This window comes from Oncorhynchus mykiss, chromosome 14 (genome assembly GCF_057628025.1).
Source record: "Oncorhynchus mykiss isolate SJ-2025 chromosome 14, ASM5762802v1, whole genome shotgun sequence".
NCBI lineage: Eukaryota > Metazoa > Chordata > Actinopteri > Salmoniformes > Salmonidae > Oncorhynchus > Oncorhynchus mykiss.
In genome coordinates this window covers 26,821,919-26,837,440 of record NC_143035.1, presented here as the reverse complement: position 1 = coordinate 26,837,440, position 15,522 = coordinate 26,821,919, and the positions used below count along the sequence as shown (strand labels likewise).

Genomic DNA, 15,522 nt, shown 5'->3' with positions numbered 1-15,522 from the left:
AATCTGGGACCAGCACCATTGCTAACTAGCATAGCTAAGAGTTGTTGCAAAGAGTTATAAGATATTATACAACGGGTGGGTCTAATCCCGAATGCTGATTGGTTAAAACCGCATTCCAGCCGGTGTCTATTCCACAAGTTACCTCCGGCTAAATCTATGACGTTAAAATGCCTATTTACTCTTTTTCCATCTGACTGCGCAATCCACTGTCTCATCAGCCCAGCCAGGCAATTTATAAACTTGATCTCCACTATAAAAAGCATCTAGACATTATCTCACATTTCTTTTCGATTAACATTTCGTTTTCAACAGCGGAGATTTGTATAAACCTTGCTGTCTGTCTCTCTGACATTTGCAACATTGTTTCAATATTCAAATTCGATCTCCAGCTGTCCCATAGTAATGAACGTGTCAGGAGTCGGGACGGACAGACAGGCAGGCAACGTTTCTCAGCCAGTTGAAATCATCAATAAGCTGGCATCATTTTTTATGGATATAAACAAAGAAATGTCAAATGAAAAAAGGTAGAACAAAATGAAGTGCAGTTAGTTTGCAGTCTTTCCAGCTTCAGTTTGAAGTCATTGTGTTAGTTGTGTTGCTGGCTAGCTCCTCTGAACAACAGTGTACTGACTAGGGAGCACATTTTCTATGCCAGGTGAAATCTGGCATCATTAGCCCATTGCTATGGATGTATCCTAATAAATGTCTCTAGAAAACAGCTTAAACAAATGCAAATGCAACTACTTTGCTGTTATTCTGGCTGTACTGTTTGACGTGACTGTAAGTTAGCCGTAGTTGGCTAGCTAGCAGGCAAGGGATAAGAACGTTGACAGCCAGTATGACAATGGAACATTTAGAACAAACTACTGGGTCAGTCCATAGATACAGAACAAAAAGACTGAATGACTGGGTCTCGTCTCTAGCAACCGAACCAGCCGGCTTGGGTAGCAACCCTAGATTTGTGTCGGGACTATATCTCGTGGAAGGATGAAATAGTATAAATAATTCGTTAAAAAAAACAAAAACATGTAAATAATTATTTAAATATGTTGGTAACCCGTTGTATAAAAGTGATAATACCTTCGAAGCTGGTGTTTGGAGGATATATTGGCACGGTGAAACAAAGTACATATGGTGTCTGTGTGTGTTAGGAGAGCCTTAGGGCTCTAATCAATCCGTATCATGGATGTTCAGCTTTATAATTTAAAGGCAATGGTCCCGCGTTAGCGGAGACTGCATTCACGGGCAACGCTGCATACTGTATGTCTGCTCAATCAGAAATTACCTTTCAATTTCTATCGCACAATCTGCAACCCCTGAGGGATTGCTGTGTTGAGGATCAGCGTGGCGGATGTGCTGTTACCTACCCTTAACACCTGGGGGCGGCCCATCAGGAAGTCCAGGACCCAGTTGCAGAGGGAGGTGTTTAGTCCCAGGGTCCTTAGCTTAGTGATGAGCTTTGAGGGAACTATGGTGTTCAATTCAATTCAATTCAAATGTATTTATATAGCCCTTCGTACATCAGCTGATATCTCAAAGTGCTGTACAGAAACCCAGCCTAAAACCCCAAACAGCAAGCAATGCAGGTGTAGAAGCACGGTGGCTAGGAAAAACTCCCTAGAAAGGCCAAAACCTAGGAAGAAACCTAGAGAGGAACCATGTGGGGTGGCCAGTCCTCTTCTGGCTGTGCCGGGTGGAGATTATAACAGAACATGGCCAAGATGTTAAAATGTTCATAAATGACCAGCATGGTCCAATAATAATAAGGCAGAACAGTTGAAACTGGAGCAGCAGCACGGCCAGGTGGACTGGGGACAGCAAGGAGTCATCATGTCAGGTAGTCCTGAGGCATGGTCCTAGGGCTCAGGTCCTCCGAGAGAGAGAAAGAGAGAATTAGAGAGAGCACACTTAAATTCACACAGGACACTGAATAGGACAGGAGAAGTACTCCAGATATAACAAACTGACCCTAGCCCCCAACACATAAACTACTGCAGCATAAATACTGGAGGCTGAAACAGGAGGGGTCAGGAGACACTGTGGCCCCATCCGAGGACACCCCCGGACAGGGCCAAACAGAAAGGATATAACCCCACCCACTTTGCCAAAGCACAGCCCCCACACCACTAGAGGGATATCTTCAACCACCAACTTACCATCCTGAGACAAGGCCGAGTATAGCCCACAAAGATCTCTGCCACGGCACAACCCAAGGGGGGGTGCCAACCAAGACAGGAAGATCACATCAGTGACTCAACCCACTCAAGTGATGCACCCCTCCTAGGGACGGTATGAAAGAGCCCCAGTAAGCCAGTGACTCAGCCCCTGTGATAGGGTTAGAGGCAGAGAATCCTAGTGGAGAGAGGGTAACCGGCCAGGCAGAGACAGCAAGGGCGGTTCGTTTCTCCAGAGCCTTTCCGTTCACCTTCCCACTCCTGGGCCAGACTACACTCAATCATATGACCCACTGAAGAGATGAGTCTTCAGTAAAGACTAGAAATTCTAGGGACAATTAGGAGGCTTGCGTCTTGTGACCGTAGCGTACGTGTAGGTATGTACGGCAGGACCAAATCAGAGAGATAGGTAGGAGCAAGCCCATGTAATGCTTTTTAGGTTAGCAGTAAAACCTTGAAATCAGCCCTTGCCTTGACAGGAAACCAGTGTAGGGAGACTAGCGCTGGATTAATATGATTACATTTTTGGGTTCTAGTCTAGTGTTGAATGCTGAGCTGTAGTAAAGGAATAGCATTCTTACATAGGTGTTCATTTGGCCAGGTGGGAAAGGGCAATGTGGAGTGCAATAGAGATTGCATCATCTGTGGATCTGTTAGGGTGGTATGCAAATTGGAGTGGGTCTAGTGTTTCTGGGATAATGTTGTTGATGTGAGCCATGACGAGCCTTTCAAAGCACTTCATGGCTACAGACGTGAGTGCTATGGGTCGGTAGTGATTTAGTCAGGTTACCTTGGTGTTCTTGGGCACAGGGACTATGGTGGTCTGCTTGAAACATGTTGGCATTTCAGACTCAGACAGGGAGAGATTGAAAATGTCAGTGAAGACACTTGCCAGTTGGTCAGCGCATGCTCGGAGTACACGTCCTGGTAATCCGTCTGGCCCTGCGATCTTGTGAATGTTGACCTGGTGATAGACCATGCCTGAGCTAGGAAGCAGGTGACTGAGTCTGGGACTGGTCTGGGTGTTCTGGACTGACTTCTCAACCACTGAATATGCTTGGAGGACAAAACGTTGTGACAGAAATAGGGCACATCAGTGATATATGGTGCATTTGATTAATTTACTTAATTAGGTCAATCATTTGAGAACCTGTGAATACCTGTTCTCAATCTGATGAGGAAGCTGATATCTGTGAGCAAACACACACAAACATGGACACACGCACTCACACACAAACACATGGGAAATGCAAGCAGAGTGGCTGTCTGCAACAGCCCAGCCAGACACAGTGGTAAGCCCCACAGACCCACACATTATGTGGTTTCCCTTCACTTCCATAGAAAGATAGTAAACTCCCTCTTTACTGATGTCATAATGGTAGCCAGATCCTCACATGATCTGGGCAGGGCTGGTGTACAGGTATAGTCACAAAAGGGGAAAAGTCCCTTTCTGTGACTCATAACTGAACTCTTTTACAGTCAGACTCCTTCCTGGGGCACAGATCTAGCCATAGATTCTGAAAAAGTCCAACATGTGAGTTTAAAAATAGCACATAAGTCTATATATATACTTGTTTTTTCATTTACAATACCCACAACACACATTTTTATTTTACCCAGCAAGCAAGTCAGTTAAGAACAAATTCTTATTTACAATGACAGCCTACCCCGGCCAATCCCAGACGACGCTGGGCCAATTGTGCGCCACCCAATGGACTCCCAATCACAGCCAGATGTGATATAGCCCAGATTTGAACCAGGGACTGTAGTGACACTTCTTGTGCTGAGATGCAGTGCCTTAGGCCACTGCGCCACTCAAGAGCCCAAGAGCTGTTTGGTGAGAAAACATTGACTCTTCTAGATACGCATTGATTTCAACATGTCTGAAACACTTGTGTGAGTGTTGAAAGGGCCCAGGGTGAGAGGGAAACAGAGAGGAGAGCAGGAAGGGAGGATCCAAGGTTCAGGGGAAATCCACTTCCTGCCTGGTCAGTGAGTATCAGGCCATGTGATGTGATTCACCTGTGACTCAGCCCAGGTAGTGGCTAGCTGGGCTGGCCTGGTCTAGATTCACAGGCACAGGTAGGGAACAGAACAGTGAGTGTTTTCCAGTGTATTCCAGAACCTACAGGTCACATACTTATGAAAGGATTCATCAAAAGGGAATCAAGACAACCATTTCCAATATCCAATACGATCATTTTTAGGGGGCTACCTTTTTAGGCCTAAATTAGGTATCCATAATTCTGTCATCAGTTGAAAATACACTATGAGATCAGAAGAATCTTTGTTTAGAACAAAACAAAACAATTTGTTCTAAATATGAGTAATTGTTTATTTTCATTTTCTTGATAACCTAACAAAATATACCTGTCAAATAGCATTCATTGCACAGAAAACAGAATACTGGATAAAAGAGGGGATATTATCAGTATTGAGTAGCCAGCCAATGCAACGTCTAGGCATGTTGCGTGAGGCTGATTCAACCCGGTTCAACAGTTGCTCGCTTTCGCGCTGCTATGGTAACCAAGAAGGCGGTCCCACACGTGATCAAACTCAGCTGATGCAACCAAGGAGTATTTAAACACAGAGAGAGCTCCAATGACCACAATCAACTGACTTCTACATGGAGAGAATAGATAGAAAACGTGTATCACTGAGTGGAGTATTGGAGATAGAGAGACGGTCAAAATGGTCTATACCCCGGCACTGGTCCTCGGACACGGAATACCGATTGTGTCTGAAGAGGATAACATTGTCGAACTGATGAGAAAGTTTCTCTATCAAATCACTTCGAGCGACAACAAATATGTGCGTCGAGGCAGCATTGAAAGTTCCGAATTCATCAAGGAAATAAACTCAAGTAAGTCTCTGTTCTGAAATCTAAGTATGTATTTCATCAGATGTACTGTACTAAATAATGGCTTTTGATAACCATTCCAATTAATATTTTGTGAATTTATAGGCCTTTTGACAAACTTTGTTGATGACCATAATGGAAACAAGTATTTTTATTTTGTAATCCTCGGCAACTTTGGTATATGTATCTGTTGCCTGGTGTAACATGTATTTTCCAAGCGGCCACAGTAGCCGTGATACAATGCAGCTGATGCTGCCAGATAGTTTACTGTAGCCGACAGCTCACGACTGTATCAGTTGATGATCTGTTCTAAGAAGTTAATTGACCTGAGCTCTGTCTCCTAGTTTAAAGTGGCTGATACATTGCCTTATTTTTACGATAAATTCCCTATTACAATGTTACTAAGTATGTAATATTCGAAATCTATAGTGCAACACATGTTTAGGACTAATTATCAAAACAATGACATTTTTAAGATGGTTTGAAATGTAATGTTGCAATGTTCTTGAATAGCCTGAATAACTAAGTAGGTCAAAAAGTCTTGGCATATATAGATATAAGGCCTAAATATAGCCCCTGCCAAATGTCTGCAATACTAAAGTATAGGCTGTGCAACTTCAACTCCTGGTTGATCAGCAATATTGATATCAACACACCATTCTCTTTTTCAGGTCTGGACTCTGAAACGGCTCCAGACTGTGAAGAGAGAATACTCCATCAGGACATGACCAGGCAGATAGTGCGTTGTCTCTCTGAAGCTAAAGAATCCAGTCTGCGGTGCCGGATACTACTGCTTCCCCGCACGCTGACCGCCAATGTTGCCCTGGATGTGGTGCGTTCCTCAGCGGGAGAGCCATGCGGGCTCCGCGGGGCCTTCATACAGGTCTATTTGGAGACACAACTGGGCCAACAGCTGCAAATGCTGGGCACTATAACACCCGACCCGACTGTCACTCCTACTTTCGAGCTGTCCGTCGTGTTCAAGCTGGACAAAGACTGTTGGCCGCTTCTCAAGCACATATTCGTTACCGACAAGGTGTTGAAACTACGACCCCAGTACCGACTGGTCAAGAAGAAATTGTATTCCTCTGCGAGCCCCGTCATACATGAGTTCTGCTGAGACAATTTCTTATCAGGAATCAACACGTGGCCTATAATTCTCGACATTCCAGTTAGGAGAAAAAGCTGTTGCACCACTGTCTTTTTTCAGTGTACTAAATATATGTTAGTGTACACTACTGTATTGGAGAGTTGACATTAAATTAATGTTTTGCACTGGAATATCACTGAAGAACAGTCAGTTCAATTGTGAAAAGATATCATTTTGTATTGTTTGAAAAGGAAGGACTTGATACCCTGAAATTTGAGTTGACATAGAAAAGAGCACAGAATGCATGTTACCTTGCTGGTATTAGCAGGGGGTCAAGTATGGTACAATCTAACTCTGACAGGTTTTTATTTTTTTGTGCACATTTCTGTTCGACACAATTGCTTGATTGTCTTTTGTAAAACCATGGAAATCTCATGCTGGATGTGGAAGCAAGCTAGTGTTTGGTGCCCCTTACCCTGTCTGACTGTTGCAGTATTTTTAAACTGAGAAATTTGAATGTTTTTGCACAGTATTCTTTTCTGGGTTGCCATACTCTTTCAATCAAAACAGCTATCAGAATCACCAATGATTAGTCTATACCCTAAGAACTGAAGGTCTCAACTTAGGTCTGTCAAAGTTACGGACACTTCCATTGTTTGCAATTCTCTTAATTTTAATAAACAGTTGAACAACAAAACATACAAATGGGGAAAAAAATAAAACTGTACATAAAGTTCAACACTCCGGTACTACCTTTTTGTACTCCCACTAACATACAGTAGACTCATAATTCCTTGCAGGATATTTTACAGTTGGCTACATCCTAAAACACAATGGTGCCCCAAGTCAGTCACTAGTACAGTGGCTGCTGGTTACTTGTGGCAACTGTCAATCTAGTGTACTGGCTTCAAATGCAAATCATAGACTTAAGTTAGTTAAACTGTACACAGGACTGCAGCCATACCGCGACCCGAAAACTCTGATTAAACTCAAACAACTTCACAGAACAGTAACTCCATCAAACATTCTCTGGTTTAAATCGTCCAATCCCTACATCAAGTCTCATTGGCACCCTACTGCCTTTTGACTCCGGTTATTTCTTCATCTTCATGTCTGCTTCAATGGCACAGCGGCGCCCTCTGGTGCCCCCGTCCTGCAGGGAAGAGAGGTTGGGTTAGAGGTGAGTCCGACACCAGGTTAGAAACCCAGCGATGGCTCCTGGTCGGCCTGTTTAAAACAAGATTATCTCTGCTGCCCGCCAGATGAAATGAAGAAAACAAAAGAAAGAAAAACAATGGACCAGACGGGACATGCTAAGAAAGAAGTTGAAGACAACCACTGAACACATAAAAAAAGGCATATGGCGCTAAACAAATGCACGTACACCCACAACCAGGATGGGTCCACTTAATCAAATACCGAAGGTCAAAAACTTGGTGAGGGAAGTGTTTGTTTATATGAGAGGTGAGTGTATGCATTTTAAATGTTTCACTATAGTCAACTTGTTTTGGTAGTGTGACGTAGAAACAGAGCGTGCACTCTGCTTAGTCTGGTGAGATTTGACCTTTGACCTGAATACTTACAAAAAGAGAGAGAAGGAAAGCGGGAGAGGCCATTGGGACACTGTCCTGTAGGAGGACAAACAGTTAGTGAGAAAAGAAACACACACACACACAGTGACATTTACCCCTTGTACACACACACAGAGTAAACAACACAAACAAGTACAGTCAGACAAACAAGACAACACATTCAGACAGTCAAGTGAGAACACAGGAGTCAGTCGAAATGGAGAGAGGAGAGACCGTAGACAGTAGTAACAGAGACAGTAGACAGTAACGGAGACAGTAGACAGTAGTAACGGAGACCGTAGTAACGGAGAGGGGAGCGACAGTAGACAGTAGTAACGGAGAGGAGAGCGACAGTAGTAACGGAGACAGTAGACAGTAGTAACGGAGACAGTAGACAGTAGTAACGGAGACAGTAGTAACGGAGACAGTAGACAGTAGTAACGGAGACAGTAGTAACGGAGAGGGGAGCGACAGTAGACAGTAGTAACGGAGAGGGGAGCGACAGTAGTAACAGAGACAGTAGACAGTAGTAACGGAGACAGTAGTAACGGAGACAGTAGACAGTAGTAACGGAGACAGTAGTAACGGAGACAGTAGACAGTAGTAACGGAGACAGTAGTAACGGAGAGGGGAGCGACAGTAGACAGTAGTAACGGAGAGGGGAGCGACAGTAGTAACGGAGACAGTAGACAGTAGTAACGGAGACAGTAGAAAGTAGTAACGGAGAGGGGAGCGACTACAGTAGACAGTAGTAACGGAGACAGTAGACACGGAGAGGGGAGCGATAGTAGACAGTAGTAACGGAGACAGTAGAAACGGAGAGGGGAGCGACTACAGTAGACAGTAGTAACGGAGACAGTAGACAGTAGTAACGGAGACAGTAGTAACGGAGAGGGGAGCGACTACAGTAGACAGTAGTAACGTAGACAGTAGTAACGGAGAGGGGAGCGATAGTAGACAGTAGTAACGGAGACAGTAGTAACGGAGAGGGGAGCGACAGTAGACAGTAGTAACGGAGACAGTAGTAACGGAAAGGGGAGCGACAGTAGACAGTAGTAACGGAGAGGGGAGCGACAGACAGTAGTAACGGAGAGGGGAGCGACAGACAGTAGTAACGGAGACAGTAGACAGTAGTAACGTAGACAGTAGTAACGGAGAGGGTAGCGACTACAGTAGACAGTAGTAACGGAGACAGTAGTAACGGAGACAGTAGTAACGGAGAGGGGAGCGACTACAGTAGACAGTAGTAACGGAGACAGTAGACACGGAGAGGGGAGCGATAGTAGACAGTAGTAACGGAGACAGTAGAAACGGAGAGGGGAGCGACAGTAGACAGTAGTAACGGAGACAGTAGACAGTAGTAACGGAGAGGGGAGCGACAGTAGTAACGGAGACAGTAGTAACGGAGAGGGGAGCGACAGTAGACAGTAGTAACGTAGACAGTAGTAACGGAGAGGGGAGCGATAGTAGTAACGGAGACAGTAGTAACGGAGAGGGGAGCGACAGTAGACAGTAGTAACGGAGACAGTAGTAACGGAGAGGGGAGCGATAGTAGTAACGGAGACAGTAGTAACGGAGAGGGGAGCGACAGTAGACAGTAGTAACGGAGACAGTAGTAATGGAGAGGGGAGCGACAGTAGACAGTAGTAACGGAGACAGTAGACAGTAGTAACGGACAGGGGAGCGACAGTAGTAACGGAGACAGTAGACAGTAGTAACGGAGACAGTAGACAGTAGTAACGGAGACAGTAGACACGGAGAGGGGAGCGATAGTAGACAGTAGTAACGGAGACAGTAGTAACGGAGAGGGGAGCGACTACAGTAGACAGTAGTAACGTAGACAGTAGTAACGGAGAGGGGAGCGATAGTAGACAGTAGTAACGGAGACAGTAGTAACGGACAGGGGAGCGACAGTAGACAGTAGTAACGTAGACAGTAGTAACGGAGAGGGGAGCGACAGTAGACAGTAGTAACGGAGACAGTAGACAGTAGTAACGGAGACAGTAGTAACGGAGACAGTAGACAGTAGTAACGGAGACAGTAGTAACGGAGAAGGGAGCGACTACAGTAGACAGTAGTAACGGAGACAGTAGACAGTAGTAACGGAGAGGGGAGCGATAGTAGACAGTAGTAACGGAGAGGGGAGCGATAGTAGACAGTAGTAACGGAGAGGGGAGCGACAGTAGACCGTAGTAACGGAGACAGTAGACAGTTGTAACGGAGACAGTAGACAGTAGTAACGGAGACAGTAGACAGTAGTAACGGAGAGGGGAGCGACAGTAGACCGTAGTAACGGAGACAGTAGACAGTTGTAACGGAGACAGTAGACAGTAGTAACGGAGACAGTAGACAGTAGTAACGGAGAGGGGAGCGATAGTAGACAGTAGTAACGGAGAGGGGAGCGACAGTAGACCGTAGTAACGGAGACAGTAGACAGTTGTAACGGAGACAGTAGACAGTAGTAACGGAGACAGTAGACAGTAGTAACGGAGAGGGGAGCGACAGTAGAGAAACGGTAGTAACGGAGACAGTAGTAACGGAGACAGTAGACAATAGCAACGGAGAGGGGAGCGACAGGAGACAAACAGTAGTAACGGAGACAGTAGACAGTAGTAATGGAGACAGTAGTAATGGAGAGGGGAGCGACAGTAGTAACGGAGACAGTAGTAACGGAGACAGTAGTAACGGAGAGGGGAGCGACAGTAGACAAACGGTAGTAACGGAGACAGTAGACAAACGGTAGTAACGGAGACAGTAGACAGTAGTAACGGAGACAGTAGACAGTAGTAACGGAGACAGTAGACAGTAACGGAGAGGGGAGCGACAGTAGACAGTAGTAACGGAGACAGACAGTAGTAACAGAGACAGTAGACAGTAGTAACAGAGAAGGGAGCGATAGTAGACAGTAGTAACAGAGAGGGGAGCGACAGTAGACAGTAGTAATGGAGACAGTAGACAGTAGTAACAGAGAAGGGAGCGATAGTAGACAGTAGTAACAGAGAGTGGCGCGACAGTAGACAGTAGTAATGGAGAGGGGAGCGACAGTAGTAACGGAGACAGTAGACAGTAGTAACGGAGACAGTAGACAGTAGTAACGGAGACAGTAGACAGTAGTAACGGAGACAGTAGACAGTAGTAACGGAGACAGTAGTAACGGAGAGGGGAGCGACTACAGTAGACAGTAGTAACGGAGACAGTAGACACGGAGAGGGGAGCGATAGTAGACAGTAGTAACGGAGACAGTAGAAAACGAGAGGGGAGCGACAGTAGACAATAGTAACGTAGACAGTAGTAATGGAGAGGGGAGCAACAGTAGACAGTAGTAACGGAGACAGTAGACAGTTGTAACGGAGGCAGTAGACAGTAGTAACGGAGACAGTAGACAGTAGTAACGGAGAGGGGAGCGACTACAGTAGACAGTAGTAACGGAGACAGTAGACACGGAGAGGGGAGCGATAGTAGACAGTAGTAACGGAGACAGTAGAAACGGAGAGGGGAGCGACAGTAGACAATAGTAACGTAGACAGTAGTAATGGAGAGGGGAGCGACAGTAGACAGTAGTAACGGAGACAGTAGACAGTAGTAACGGACAGGGGAGCGACAGTAGTAACGGAGACAGTAGACAGTAGTAACGGAGACAGTAGACAGTAGTAACGTAGACAGTAGTAACAGAGAGGGTAGCGACTACAGTAGACAGTAGTAACAGAGACAGTAGACACGGAGAGGGGAGCGATAGTAGACAGTAGTAACGGAGACAGTAGACAATAGTAACGGAGACAGTAGTAACGGAGAGGGGAGCGACTACAGTAGACAGTAGTAACGGAGACAGTAGACAGTAGTAACGGAGACAGTAGTAACGGAGAGGGGAGCGACTACAGTAGACAGTAGTAACGGAGACAGTAGACAGTAGTAACGGAGACAGTAGACAGTAGTAACGGAGAGGGGAGCGACTACAGTAGACAGTAGTAACGGAGACAGTAGACACGGAGAGGGGAGCGATAGTAGACAGTAGTAACGGAGACAGTAGAAACGGAGAGGGGAGCGACAGTAGACAATAGTAACGTAGACAGTAGTAATGGAGAGGGGAGCGACAGTAGACAGTAGTAACGGAGACAGTAGACAGTAGTAACGGAGACAGTAGTAACGGAGACAGTAGACAAACGGTAGTAACGGAGACAGTAGACAAACGGTAGTAATGGAGACAGTAGACAGTAGTAATGGAGACAGTAGACAGTAGTAACGGAGACAGTAGACAGTAGTAACGGAGAGGGGAGCGACAGTAGACAGCCGGTAGTAACGGAGAGGAGAGACAGTAGACAGACTGTAGTAATGGAGAGGAGAGAGACAGTAGACAAACGGTAGTAACGGAGACAGTAGACAGTAGACAGACGGTAGTAACGGAGACAGTAGACAGCCGGTAGTAACGGAGAGGAGAGACAGTAGACAGCCGGTAGTAACGGAGAGGAGAGACAGTAGACAGACTGAAGTAATGGAGAGGAGAGAGACAGTAGAGAGACTGTAGTAACGGAGAGGAGAGAGACAGTAGACAAACGGTAGTAACGGAGACAGTAGACAGACGGTAGTAACGGAGAGGAGAGAGACAGTAGACAAACGGTAGTAACGGAGACAGTAGACAGTAGACAGACGGTAGTAACGGAGAGGAGAGAGACAGTAGACAAACGGTAGTAACGGAGACAGTATACAGACGGTAGTAACAGAGAGGGGAGCGATAGTAGACAGTAGTAATGGAGAGGGGGGCGACAGTAGACAGACGGTAGTAACAGAGAGGGGAGCGACAGCAGACAGACGGTAGTAACGGAGAGGAGAGACAGCAGACAGACGGTAGTAACGGAGAGGAGAGACAGCAGACAGACGGTAGTAACGGAGAGGAGAGACAGTAGAGAGACGGTAGTAACGGAGAGGAGAGAGACAGTAGACAGACGGTAGTAACGGAGAGGAGAGAGTCATTAGACATACGGTAGTAACGGAGAGGAGAGACAGTAGACAGACGGTAGTAACGGAGAGGAGAGAGACAGCAGACAGACGGTAGTAACGGAGAGGAGAGAGTCAGTAGACATACGGTAGTAACGGAGAGGAGAGACAGTAGGGAGACGGTAGAAACGGAGGAGAGAGACAGTAGACAGACAGTAGTAACGGAGAGGAGAGAGACAGCAGACAGACGGTAGTAACGGAGAGGAAAGAGTCAGTAGACATACGGTAGTAACGGAGAGGAGAGACAGTAGACAGACGGTAGTAACGGAGAGGAGAGACAGTAGGGAGACGGTAGAAACGGAGGAGAGAGACAGTAGTAACAGAGAGGAGAGAGACAGCAGACAGACGGTAGTAACGGAGAGGAGAGACAGTAGACAGACGGTAGTAACGGAGAGGAGAGAGTCAGTAGACATACGGTAGTAACGGAGAGGGGAGAGACAGTAGACAGACAGTAGTAACGTAGAGGAGAGAGTAGACAGACAGTAGTAACGGAGACACAGTAGACAGACAGTAGTAACGGAGACACAGTAGACAGACAGTAGTAACGGAGAGACAGTAGACAGACAATAGTAAAGGAGACACAGTAGACAGACAGTAGTAACGGAGAGGAGAGACAGTAGACAGACGGTAGTAACGGAGAGGGGAGAGTCAGTAGACAGACGGTAGTAACGGAGAGGAGAGACAGTAGAGAGACGGTAGTAACGGAGAGGAGAGACAGTAGACAAACGGTAGAAACGGAGAGGAGAGAGACAGCAGACAGACGGTAGTAACGGAGAGGAGAGACACAGCAGACAGACAGTAGCAACTGAAAGAGGAGACAGTAGACAGACTGTATTAACGGAGAGGAGAGAGTAAGTAGACAGACGGTAGGAACGGAGAGAGGAGACAGTAGACAGAGTAGTAACAGAGAGAGGAGAGACAGTAGAAACAGAGAGGGGAGAGACAGTAGTAACAGAGAGGGGAGAGACAGCCAGACGGTAGTAACGGAGAGGGGAGAGTCAGTATACATACGGTAGTAACGGAGAGGGGGGCAACAGTAGACAAACGGTAGTAACGGAGAGGAGAGACAGTAGAGAGACGGTAGTAACGGAGAGGAGAGACAGTAGCAGACGGTAGTAACGGAGAGGAGAGAGTCAGTAGACAGACTGTAGTAACGGAGAGGAGAGACAGTAGACAGACGGTAGTAACGGAGAGGAGAGAGACAGTAGAGAGACGGTAGTAACGGAGAGGAGAGAGACAGTAGAGAGACGGTAGTAACGGAGAGGAGAGACAGTAGACAGACGGTAGTAACGGAGAGACAGAGAGACGGTAGTAACGGAGAGGAGAGAGACAGCAGACAGAGAGTAGCAAAGGAGAGAGGAGACAGTAGACAGACTGTAGTAACGGAGAGAGGAGAGACAGAGAGACGTTAGTAACGGAGAGGAGACAGTAGACAGACTGTAGTAATGGAGAGGAGAGAGACAGTAGACAAACGGTAGTAACGGAGACAGTAGACAGACGGTAGTAACGGAGAGGAGAGAGACAGTAGACAAACGGTAGTAACGGAGACAGTAGACAGTAGACAGACGGTAGTAACGGAGAGGAGAGAGACAGTAGACAAACGGTAGTAACGGAGACAGTATACAGACGGTAGTAACAGAGAGGGGAGCGATAGTAGACAGTAGTAATGGAGAGGGGGGCGACAGTAGACAGACGGTAGTAACAGAGAGGGGAGCGACAGCAGACAGACGGTAGTAACGGAGAGGAGAGACAGCAGACAGACGGTAGTAACGGAGAGGAGAGACAGAAGACAGACGGTAGTAACGGAGAGGAGAGACAGTAGAGAGACGGTAGTAACGGAGAGGAGAGAGACAGTAGACAGACGGTAGTAACGGAGAGGAGAGAGTCAGTAGACATACGGTAGTAACGGAGAGGAGAGACAGTAGACAGACGGTAGTAACGGAGAGGAGAGACAGTAGGGAGACGGTAGAAACGGAGGAGAGAGACAGTAGACAGACAGTAGTAACGGAGAGGAGAGAGACAGCAGACAGACGGTAGTAACGGAGAGGAGAGAGTCAGTAGACATACGGTAGTAACGGAGAGGAGAGACAGTAGACAGACGGTAGTAACGGAGAGGAGAGACAGTAGACAGACGGTAGAAACGGAGGAGAGAGACAGTAGTAACAGAGAGGAGAGAGACAGCAGACAGACGGTAGTAACGGAGAGGAGAGACAGTAGACAGACTGTAGTAACGGAGAGGGGAGAGACAGTAGACAGACAGTAGTAACGTAGAGGAGAGAGTAGACAGACAGTAGTAACGGAGACACAGTAGACAGACAGTAGTAACGGAGACACAGTAGACAGACAGTAGTAACGGAGAGACAGTAGACAGACAATAGTAAAGGAGACACAGTAGACAGACAGTAGTAACGGAGAGGAGAGACAGTAGACAGACGGTAGTAACGGAGAGGGGAGAGTCAGTAGACAGACGGTAGTAACGGAGAGGAGAGACAGTAGAGAGACGGTAGTAACGGAGAGGAGAGACAGTAGACAGACGGTAGAAACGGAGAGGAGAGAGACAGCAGACAGACGGTAGTAACGGAGAGGAGAGAGACAGCAGACAGACAGTAGCAACGGAGAGAGGAGACAGTAGACAGACTGTATTAACGGAGAGGAGAGAGTAAGTAGACAGACGGTAGGAACGGAGAGAGGAGACAGTAGACAGAGTAGTAACAGAGAGAGGAGAGACAGTAGAAACAGAGAGGGGAGAGACAGTAGTAACAGAGAGGGGAGAGACAGCCAGACGGTAGTAACGGAGAGGGGAGAGTCAGTATACATACGGTAGTAATGGAGAGG

General features: G+C 46.6%; 2 protein-coding genes and 1 long non-coding RNA gene across 10 annotated transcripts in view; 1 reads left to right on the top strand and 2 right to left on the bottom strand.

Annotated features, from left to right (window-relative positions):
• Nucleotides 1-1,784: 1,784 nt before the first annotated feature.
• Nucleotides 1,785-15,522, bottom strand: part of LOC149978334 (uncharacterized) — a 1,052,250-nt gene continuing 1,038,512 nt past the window's right edge. Inside the window, exon 3 of the long non-coding RNA XR_016486350.1 lies at nt 1,785-1,870. This is a non-coding gene — a long non-coding RNA (uncharacterized LOC149978334). The remainder of the gene's footprint in view (nt 1,871-15,522) is intronic.
• Nucleotides 4,773-7,116, top strand: LOC100136335 (DNA-damage-inducible transcript 4-like). The gene is given in 2 exon segments (NM_001124575.1): nt 4,773-5,037; nt 5,706-7,116. Coding segments are annotated over 2 exon segments (621 nt in total). The 5' UTR covers nt 4,773-4,865; the 3' UTR covers nt 6,155-7,116.
• The window catches only part of LOC110489093 (bromodomain-containing protein 8), a 29,232-nt gene continuing 20,489 nt past the window's right edge, over nt 6,780-15,522 (bottom strand). For 4 of the 8 annotated variants that reach the window (XM_021561667.3, XM_090198640.1, XM_090198642.1 and 1 more), the window contains 2 exons: nt 7,708-7,752; nt 6,780-7,277 (listed from right to left, as the gene is read on the bottom strand). In XM_021561667.3, coding sequence (XP_021417342.2) covers nt 7,218-7,277; nt 7,708-7,752 — 105 coding nt within the window. In that variant the 3' untranslated portion in view covers nt 6,780-7,217. The remainder of the gene's footprint in view (nt 7,278-7,707; nt 7,753-15,522) is intronic. The other 4 variants (XM_090198643.1, XM_090198644.1, XM_090198646.1 and 1 more) reach the window with 1 other exon arrangement.